Source organism: Pteropus vampyrus, unplaced genomic scaffold, assembly GCF_000151845.1.
Source record: "Pteropus vampyrus isolate Shadow unplaced genomic scaffold, Pvam_2.0 Scaffold9, whole genome shotgun sequence".
NCBI lineage: Eukaryota > Metazoa > Chordata > Mammalia > Chiroptera > Pteropodidae > Pteropus > Pteropus vampyrus.
In genome coordinates, this window is record NW_011888790.1 from 5,783,918 (window position 1) to 5,795,154 (window position 11,237).

At 41.4% G+C, this 11,237-nt stretch overlaps 1 protein-coding gene across 1 annotated transcript in view; it reads right to left on the reverse strand.

Annotated features, from left to right (window-relative positions):
- Nucleotides 1-11,237, reverse strand: part of PTPRB (protein tyrosine phosphatase, receptor type B) — a 99,979-nt gene that overhangs the window by 16,267 nt on the left and 72,475 nt on the right. Inside the window, exons 19-22 of the mRNA XM_011375175.1 lie at nt 10,192-10,470; nt 9,529-9,678; nt 7,134-7,377; nt 179-285 (exon numbers count right to left, since the gene is read on the reverse strand). Of these exons, the coding sequence (XP_011373477.1) occupies nt 179-285; nt 7,134-7,377; nt 9,529-9,678; nt 10,192-10,470 (780 nt within the window). The remainder of the gene's footprint in view (nt 1-178; nt 286-7,133; nt 7,378-9,528; nt 9,679-10,191; nt 10,471-11,237) is intronic.

Below are 11,237 nucleotides of genomic sequence, written 5' to 3' on the forward strand. Positions count from 1 at the left end.
CCTATAGAAGATGTACAATTCCTCTAATCCACATAATTCATAACCACATAAAGATTAAATTCTAAGTGAAAATAAACCCTCCCTCCACCATCAGCCAAGTTAGCAGGTATTACCACTAGAGGCTTTTGTAGGTGACTTGGTGGTTTGTAGAATGTGTAGATGGAAAAGTTAGCCTTACCTGACTCAGTGGTGATGGGCAAAGAGAAAAATGTGTCTGAATAGAGTGGCTTTGTGAATTCCTTCAGATCCTCATCAAATAGCTGTGTAAAAGCCCGAATGCTGATTCTGAAAAGAAAACAGATTTATTTAGGTACAAATTAGTAGAGCTGACTAAAAAATGTGTTCAAGGAGAAATAGGGCAGGCACCTGTCAATAGGTATGCAGGGTAGGATACAAATTATAGAATCAGACAGACCTGGGTTCGTTTGTTTGTTCATTCATTCATTCACTCGTCCAATATCTATAGAGCCCCTACTGTTGCTAGTCCCTAGTCCCTGTTACAGGAACTAGAGATACTGCAAGGAACAAAATAAAGTCTCTGCTACTCAAGAAAAAGTCAGGTAATAAATACACAAATATAACATGCCAAATGGTGATATATATCATAAAAAAGAAAAGAGCAGCATAAGGGAGATGAAAAGCAATGGGCAAAGGGCATGTAGACTGCTTTATTCACCATGGTTAATGAAGGGTGTCCTTGACAAAAGGACATTTTCACAGAAACCTGAGGAAAGAGAGGGGGTGAGCCAGGCCCGCATTCCAGGCAGCAGCATGCCTGGATGCAAGGAGGCCAGCATGGCTGAAGCACAGTCAGTGAGTGAGAGAGTGGTAGAAGTTGAGATCAGAGCTGCAGATGGGGCCAGACCATCACTTGAGGTCTTGATGAGGGCTTTGGTTTTTGTTCTGAGTGGCATAGAAAGCCACAAGAGGGTGTTACCAGGATCACTCTGGCTGCTGCAGCATGGGGAATAGACAGAAAGGGCAACAGTAGAAGAGAAGCTACTTGGAAGGGTACGTGATAGGCCAGGTGGGGCATGCTAGCTTGGGTCAGAATGTAGTAGTGTCGGTAGTGACAAGTGTGGCATATTTCAAAGAAAGAGCTAAAAGATTTGCTGATGGGTATGGAATCTGGACGGGTGGAATCAAGGATGACTCCACATCTAATATCAAGGAAACTGTGGAGGAGACTGTCAAGGGGCTTGGGAATTAAATCTTGAGGTGTCCATTAGAGCAGTTGAATGGGTCAGATATCAATATTATTAATATTATTGTTGCTATTGTTTTTTAAAATAACATTATATATACACGAATACAATTTTACATCAAACATTACATTACAAACAAAATTACCTACCTCCCCATCTTTTCGGCACTATTTTCTAAAGAGCCTTTTATCTAAAAATATTTTAAATTCCCTTGTCATTATGATACAAATTTATTAATTACCTTATTTATATTCATTTGCTGAGGTTATAGTGAGATACATGGTCACTACTCTTGCAACTAGTTTTCCTTATTATTGTTTTCTTTATATTGTTTTCCAACATAAAGAAATAAGGCAAAGAGTAAAAAGCATATACTACAATGCAAATGAGAATTACTGAAATTTGGAGGAAAACATGTGTTTGGGCCTGGAGCACAGGGCTCCAAGTGGGGGAACAGTTTGAAATCAAGAGGAAGAGCCAGAAAAGGGTCAGCGGGGAGCAGAGCCGTCCACTAAGAGACTACTGTGATAGTCCAGGCCAAGAACCTAGGGCCCTGGCCTGGGCCAGTGGCACCGAGAACAGAGAGAAGAGTAAAAGGCACGGAGAGAAGAGGGACCAGACAGGGCATGGTCTGTGGAGAAGGGAGGAATCAAAAACAGTTCTAAGATTTGAGCTCAGGTCATTTGGGAGAAAAATGGCATCACTGGTAGAAATGGGAGCTAGACTGGAGAAAGAGGAGCTTTGCTTGGGCTATCCTGGATTTAAGAGTGACAGTGACACATTGATTTAGAACGCTCCAGCTGACAGTTGGAGTTATTCCAGTCACCTAAACAGGAGAGCTGCTGAGGTGGCTGTCCATGTGCCCATGTGGGATGGGGCGTAGAGATCCGCTGGCCCTAAATTCAATAAGCGAGCAAGGTGCAGCTCTTAAAACACAGAACTGTAACCTCGGCCTGGATGGAAAGCCTATTTATTGTCCCTACCATTGGACTAAAGATTCATGCTCTCTGGGTGAGTCGGGTCCATTCTGAATGCCTGTCTCAATTTCTAGGGACATATTTTAGGAAGCATTAGAGATCATTTGAAGTGACTGACCAGGTTGATAGCAGACAAGACTCAGAAGGACATGATAGTTGATTTCAGATTTAAGGAAGGCTGCTATGTAGAAGAGGAAACAGATGTCATGATTTTTCTTCTTGAAGGGAGAAGCTCAGTAGACTGAAGTCAGAGAGGCGGAGTTTAGGAACATAAAGTCACTTTGTAACATCCAGAGTCTGAGCTACCTGCATAGGTCGTGAGCTCGGTCGCTGAGGCCTTAGCAGAGGCTGGCGTTGAACCAGCTTTCAGGGAAGCTGCAGGACAGCATTGCTGCACTAAGTTAAAAATTGGCTTGAGACATCTCTTCAGTTCTTTCTATCTTGAGATTCTCAGACTATCAGATAGAGTATCAGACTTGGTTTACAAGGAAAAAATTTTTCCTAGTGTTAATTTTAATCCCATGAAAGTGAATGGAAGACTACTTTTTCCTTTGAAAAAACATCTAGATTTGTTGAACCCCAAAGTATCTGGGCATGTCCTGTAATACTGCACAAGTAGTAACAGGCCAGGGAAATTGTTCTGACCCTCTGTCCCCTCCTTCTAACTCATGCCCGGGTCTAAGCATAATCTTATAAAATGAACAAGATGACATCGATCAACCACATCTACGATTTCCATCTCTAAAAGACACTTTCCAAGTTGGACGTTGTATCAGGAACAACAGACTTAACTGAATTACCATGAGATGTCCCCAAAGGGTGACCAGCAGTCAACATATGTTAAATGGGAAGGTGAGGAGTTGACGCGTGTTGCTAGTGTACTGTACCTAAGAGTTTCTTATATTTGTATAGTGATTTATAAGTGTGGAAGAACTTTTACAAACATGGTTTTAGTTGATCATCTCCAACCTCTCTAATATAAGGAAGCTTACTGTATTACTTTAGAAGTTCAGAACTTCAAGTTTGGAGAGTCCATGTCTCATTCAAGATTATAGAGAAAGCTGGTGCTAGAAAACCAAACTGTATTTTCTGATTCCTAGTTCAAATTTCTTTCTCTTATTTCCTCTTGGCTTAATTTTGGTTTAACAGTAATAACTTCTGTTAGAGGGATGGTAAAAGGGCCCAGGCTAGGAAGCAGAGGGCCTGAGGCCTAGTTCTCGCTGTTGCTGATAAGTTGAATTGTCCCTAAAGTTCTTAATGCCTCAGCTTCCTCATCTGTGAAATAAAAGCATTAGATAGAACAACCTTGATATATTCTGCTCTGAAATTCTAGGATGCAAATGCATCCTAGGTGCAAATGCAAAGTATGAAATGGATCCAGATGAATAAAAACCTTCAGGAACCCAGGAATGAGACAATGACCTAGTATGGGAATGGCTTAAAATTACTGGGTCACCAGGAACTCTGCCCTTAGAATCCTTTCCAAAAAAGAACACCACAACCACATTCACTAGCCCGCCACTAGGCACTCATCCAGAATCCAGAACCGTGTCCCATCCTCTCTTCTTGGTCCTGTCTTCCCTGCCATCTCTTTTCATGCCCCCCATCCCTACTTGAAGCAAGTCTATTTGTTCTTCTCTAAACAATTCTGTGTATTTCTACCTCAGCACTTTGACTCTCTCTGTTCCGTCCATCTGAATCTCTTCTTGTCTCTATCTCCATATTTTCAAATCCTTCTGTACTTTTTAATGCCTAGCTAAAATAACACCTCCTTTGAGAAGCTTTCAAACCTTCACAGAATCTATTTACCTATGCCCCTCTTACGTTCTTCAACATTTCTGCTTATGTTTTACAGACACGTTTTCTTTCTCTCACTACATTATAAACCCCTTGAAAGCTTCATCTTACTGATCTTTCTATCCCTCGCAACACCAGGCCAAATGCTTCCCACAGAGGAGGCATATGTATTGCATATATTATCAGCATGATAACTATAATAATATGAATAAGATGATTTCGCTGAATAGATATCTGATAGTAATTATTTCAATGTTAAATGTGTCTAGAATCAGAAAATTCTATAGCACAGTTAGAGATCGTGTGGTTTAATTTCCTTTATTTGAGGAAAACGAGGACAAGAGAAGCTGACTTGTGGTCACATTGCTATTCTGCTTAGAATAGAAAGAAAACCAAATCAGCACTTTCCTAACCTCCAGACTGCCTCCCACCCATCATGACCTGCCCTTTCTCTCCTATATGGAACAATGCTAATCATACAAGCGGATAATAGGAATGGAATGCAACAATGCACGGGAATACATTCTATTTGTTGATATAATAAACTTGCAAAGCAGCAAAATCTAGCATTTCCCATTTACTTTCAATCCTGATTTTTCTTTTTCCGTGTTCTTTCCTGTCCACCTCTTCTCCCTGGGAAAAAAAAAAAATGCCTGACAGCATTGAGGGTCACCGTGGTGATTACTGTCTTCAGACAGGAAGAATGCTGACTGCCCTGAGCCAGGGTTCGGCAGCCACCACACAGGAGGCCACCTAGCATGTGGCCCTCCCTCATGCTTTGAAAGGCTATGCCTCTCTTATCAAGCATCATCTGCCTGGCATGCTTTCCACAGGACTGAACCAAGTGTGTATTGGAGAAATCTGGGAAAGCTGTGTCCTAGAAAACAAATATGTATGGCATAAGTTGATTAACCTATAATAAGAATGTGTGACTTTTCACAGAGCATCTTGGCTCATTCCATTATTTGTTCATTAACATTTAATGAGAGCCTCTTTCTGTCTCTATTAGACTGTGAGCTCTCATGGCGTAGTGAAGAGGGTAGGTGAGTCAATAAAGGGTTAAAAGCCACTAGTAAATGGAGGATTAGAAAAATGTAGAGACAGGGTGCTATAGAAATGGAGCTGAAAGCCCAACTGCCCAGCTATGGGTTGGCAGGGGTAGCGTGGGGCTAGTTGAAAGTTGAGCTGGCTTTTGAACTGTACAAAGGAATTCACCAGCCAGACAAGGGAGTGGTAGGCATCCCAAATAGAGTAAAAAAAAAAAAAAAAAAAGTGCAAAGCCTCAGAGGTATAAGTGAGCCATGTCACATTCAAGGGAACTACGAGGAGTGAGCAGTAGCAACAGGGCAAGATGTGCTTGGGGCAAATGGTGGGAGGCAAAGCTGGCAAGGCAGGCAGAAGGGGGAAGGTGAGGGCTTTGTGTGCTCTGCTCTGGAGCTTCACTTGCTCCTAGAAGGGAACAGAAACCACTGGAAGACCTTAATCTAGAAGGGACGTGATAATGTTTGATCTATTCCCCAGGACAACTCTGCAATGTTTTGCAGATGAGAAAAGTGAGGATTATAAAACTGAAATGCTGTTTACAAGTCTAACCAGCTAAAAAAACAGCAGTGCTGGAACTCAAATGAAGGGGCTCTCTCTAGGATCCTAGTGGTAGTTATGGACAGGAAAGAATGTGCTAGAAAACCAGCGGGCTCTGGATTAGACATGAACTGCCTATAGCTTCCTGATATCTCTCTCTCTCACTCTCTCTCTGAAATAGAGTGATGACTCATCTTTTCTCTCAAACAGAAAACAAGCAAACAAACAAAAACAGCCTAGGCTTTACAATTCGCAAAGAGAAAATAGCCCTGGGGAGCCTTTTGCTCAAATTTCCTTGAGCCTAAGTGACTAAGGAGCTGAGGCATCTCTTGATTCTTACAGGAACTAACTGAAGGATTCCAGTGTTCTGGTCTCTTATGTTTCTCCTTTGTTCTGTCCGAGATCTCACCTCCTTCACATAGACTCATATGGTCTCTTCTTGAAGTAAACATCATTAGTAAGTGTGCGTATGTTTACTCTAGAGGTGCCAACCTTGGATTGGGTGGCAATATCATTTTGTGGTGAGTCCTGGGCAGAGATAGTTATATAGAGTGAGCGCTCTGTTTTAGGAAAACAATTGGCCTGCCTTTGTTGATATGAGGGAGGGGCTAAGAATGCTTTCAGGTGTGATGTCTAGTTACTGTCTCCTTTAGGAGCTGGTAGAAAAGTTTCTGCTGTGACTTGGGGGTGATTCTCAAAATATGTAATAAGAGTCAATAAGACCGAGGCACCGACCAACAAGAATGGACACTGGTCCACAGAGAACCTGATTAGCTGCCACACTGGCTGGATACCAGCCCTGGGAACACACAACAAACAAGGTACATCTTTCATAGAAGTACTAAGGTTGGATACCTGTATCCTTCTATCTAAGACACCAGAATAGGTTCTCTTTTTCTTGAGGACCCTGGTTTGAGATGCTGTGTCCTTCTGCTTATACCTGCTTTTTGGGACCACAGTGCAGACCAAGGGCACTGCCAGTTCCTACAGCTGGGAGGGCCTCCTTGTGTGCTTCCTGAGACCAAACCAAACAATTGCTCCTTTTCGTCCGCCATCTTAAGATGAGGAATGGGTGCTCCCAGTCATTCAGAGGACTTTCCCGTCACTAGTTTTGTCTGGACCTAAGAGCACTTTCATCTTTTTATGCCTTAGAAATAAATAAATAAGTGTAATTTCAGTCCTCATCAAAAAAAAAAAAAAAAGGAAGATAAAACCTCATACTTCTTGGGTCTCCTTAAACACAATCTTTCTATTTGGACATTTTCACAATCGTTAACCTGGGAAATGATTTGACTTTTACTAAAGAAGTTTTAGGAGAAAGAACAATCCATTAAGAACCTTCGCTTCTTCACATAATGAATTAGAGCTTTTGCACAATGCTCAAGGTCCTTTTTACACATTACCTGTGAATGGAGGCAGGAACACAACTTTTATAAATTACCCAGTAAAATGTAGCTCATGCTTTTAACGTAGGTGATCAATCTACAGGAGCTCATGTGCATCAGATGACCAGACAGCTGAATGTCTAGTAATGTTATGTCCCCTCTAGCAAAATGATGGCAATACATCTAACCTGTAGGCAGTGCGTGGCTTCAACGGTCCATCACAGAATTTTTGCTCATTGGGATCACATTTTCCACCCAGGCTCTCCATCTCTGCTCCAAGCTTAATGTTAAAACTCTTGGAGTTGCTGTCAAGACTTTCGGCACATTTGCTGGCAAAATAATTGGTCTGATACACTCGAATGGAGGCATTGTGCCTATATTCCATGTAGGAGGGCAGAGGGTGCTGTTGTTCTGGCTTCAGCTCATCACTGCCTGGAGGGAGAAAACCTACAGTGAGGGATTTTCTTGTGATTTCAATGATTCCATCTGGGTTCCTAAGGCTGCCTCCCCACCCACTATCTCTGATCATCCGCAGATCGCAGAATCTGTGATCTCAAAGGATGCTGTGAAATCCTCCCAGTGAAAGTAATTTTAAAATAAATTATAAATAAAGTGTACATAAGCAAAATTATATATGTATACACACATGCCTACGCACACACGCATATATATATCATTTTTCTAGGAAATAAAATGTGTGTGAGAAGATAGTTCATTAAATCAAATGACAACGTGTTGTCATTTGATTTCAGAAAGTCGAACACTCCCCATTGTGAGTCAACCCACTCAATAAGCTTTCCACCTTGCCAATAACCATTGTAGCTGAGCTAATAAGGAAATCCCTATGACCTGGGAAATAAGGAAAAGATAAGAGAAATCAAGTCCAAGGCCAGAGCAGTTGCTCCACCAGCACGCTCCATGTGCCACGCCTAGTCTGATATCTGCTCCGGGTACAGCTCTGTTATCTTGAGTACAGGTTAATACTGGCTTGAATTTGGCCCCTCATGCAAAACACTTCCCAGAACTCTTCCCCTGTCCACCCAGCCTGTTGTGTGTTTTGGCACTGCAAACCAGTTTTGATGTTGGCTGGAGGAAGGCATCATTAGGAAGATAAATATTATGGAGATCGGATACCATTTACAATGAACTTCAAGAAGTAGTACGGTAGGGGTTCATCACATCTTAGACTCTTGTTTAATAAAATTTGCTCAAAATGAGTAGATCTTGGAGATATTATCTCATTGGCAGTCGTTGAAAAGGAAAAAGCCTTCAGGATGAGCATATATGCTATAAATGACATTTATGTGAGATGGATTGTTATCTCAGACCACCAGGGGAGCACAGCCCATCTCTGGACATCAATAATTGAAATCCACATGGCTGGAGAACACAAGGCTGCTTTCTGGGGTGTGACTTCTTTTTGGTCACTGCCTTATATTCATGTAGTAAAACATTATCTTCGCTGCAGCCTACTTAAATCTAAGGTCTCTTAAGAGTTCATTAATTTACCTCCAATCATGAGGTGTGAGGAAATCCGAGATGCACCACTGACCCATGAAATCATTTAATTAATTATTCATGCCCCACTTTAGTACAATTAAATAAAATGTAAAAGCACATAGACCCAGTGAGACTAAAATACTATTTGGCTCCAGCATTTTTCAGGTTTAAAGTTTCCACCGCTCACAAATGGGTTAAAATAGTCAAGGATGCTTAAAAACTCATGTGCAGCACCTTAAACAATTTTGAAAACTAGAAGATATGTGAAATACATTAATGCCATTGCAGACACAAACATCTATTTTGGAGAAATAACACACAAGATCTCAGTGGCAAATACATTTATGGACATGTGTGCTGCCCAAATGCAAGACTCCTGCAGGTGGTTGACAAATGCTGATACATATAATAAACTCTAAAGGTCATCTTCAGTGGTTGTGTGGAATGTTGTCATAAGTGTTACCTAGTATTTGCCTGGTCCATAGGAATTAGGTAGATATTAAATAATTAGTAAACTAGAGAATGAAACATACTATTGAAAATTCAGTAGAGAAAGGAGGAATGCTTTTCATAATCATCTTTTCCCTCTTTCAAGATTTTAAATAATTTTTTGAATTGGTGGGTGTGTGTTGGTTGAGGTATTTGAAACAGGGAAGGGAAAAGACAGCTGAAGCATACTGCTGCTTCGTAGCAGACCAAGAGTAGTAAATAGGACTGAATGAGGAGCGAAGACAAATGAATGAGTCTATACACACAATGCACTTCCAGCAGTGCCTGGCACATAGTATGGGCTCAATAGATGATAGTATTGTTATCGTTGTTGTGGTTGCTATTATTATTATTCACTCATTTAATAATTAAACCCAGAAGATAATAGGTTTTACTGCTGAAAGAGCCTTTGAACAATTTTTTTTGTTTTTTGTTTTTTTTTGGTGTGTTACATCTCCTTGTATATAACAGACGTAGAGCGAATGATATAAAAAATGTTTTCTACCCTTAAAAACTTGTCACAGAAGGGACCCCCACAGAGACCTTTGAGAAAGCAATCCTGTGTCTTAGTAGAGTGAATTCATGATCACTTACCATCAGCCTCTCTTACTACCACTGTGAAGTATTTCACAGCTCCATTGGTGTCGCTGAACCAGCTGCAGTTGAAAGTAAAGTTGATGGAAGATTTGCTAATTAGCACGTCCTTTTTATTCACACGAATATATGGAGGTGGAGGAGGAGGGCCTGGAATAAAGGAGAGGAAGGAACCATGAAGGGTCACAACTCTGCTTTTACATATAAACACTCAGCGAAATGATGGTTCCACTCACATCAGCGTGTGTGTGTGTTTAAAGCTTATAATCAAGAAAACCTCCTCTCCTGAAGGGAAGCAGGTGGAGGAAGTGATTTGCCAGTGGCACATTAAACATAATGGAAGAGGCAGTTCCTCAGCAGGGTTTCCTGAAGGTGTAGCATCAAATTGCTTAAAAGTTCCATTATAGCTCTAACTATATCAGACAAAGCGATGCATTTAAATAATAACTAATTCAAGATCATTTACTTTAAGATCATTTAACTTGTTTGCTGCCAGGATACTTTACACAGAGAAACGTTTTCATTTCCTAGGGCCTTTTAGGGCCTCTTCTCTGAGTGATGACAAGATGCGCTAATGCGGAAGTGAACTGTATACAAGCGAATGGGGTGGCAGATGCGAGAGAGAACAGCGCGTGCTCAGTGCACTCTCCCAGGGACACTTACGGTCTATCATTGTGATAGTGCTGTCTTCAACCACCTCACTGGTCATACCAGCCGACTGCACTTTGATGGACACCAGATATCTCTTATGGGGCACTAGCATCATAATATTGAGCAGAGATTTTTCTTTCTCCAACTTTCTGGAAAACTCAACTTCTTGAGTATCCATTTTCCGGCATTCGATGCTGTACCCATCAAAGTCAGAATCAGGAGGGATCCAAGAACAGGCAATGGCCGTGGAGTTCTGAGGCCGGCAATGCAGGTTTTGTATCTTGTCTGGCTCTAAAGGAGAGAAAGGGACACTTTTCACAACTCTGCGAGACACATTATTATTATTATGTGTTGTGCTCTTTTAGGTACAACTAGCTTGGAGCGCTAAATAAATAATTACCAAACTTTATTTGGATTATTTTTTAAGGAAAAAATTCTCATAGATCTCCAAAGGCATTTCTGCCTGCCAGCCCCCACTTTGAGAAACATAAAGAGCCAAAATGCTTTCCCTTTAGAAAATCACCAGGTGCCAGTGTGAAATACAAATGCACACGTGGGCACTAAAATCAAGTGGCAGAAGTCAGATAGAAGGTGGAACGGAGTAGATTAGAGGTCAAAAGTGCAGGTTGTCCTGCCTGAATTCAAATTCTGTTTACCACACATGTGCTGTTGGGCAACTTACTTAACAAATCCGTGCCCCATTTGTAAAGTGGAGAAATTAAGATAAATGATACTCATTTGGTTATTGTGATGATTCAATGAGTCGAAACATGCACAGCAACCTAGAACAGTGAATAGTATAGTAATCGCTCAATAAATTCTAGCTCTTATGATGAGGAAATCAAGAATCAGCATTGCTGACCTGTTACCCTCTAGGCTCTGGCTTCTGTCCCCCTTTTATTTTTGCCTGCTGCTCCCTGCTCACATGCCATGGCTCTGAAAATGCTTGTGGTCCCCCACATACTCCATGCTGTTCCATGCCCCTATGCTTATGGTTGTTCAGTTTCTTCTGCCTGACAGAGTGCCTGACCCAAGAAGGACTCAAGGAATTGTAGTTG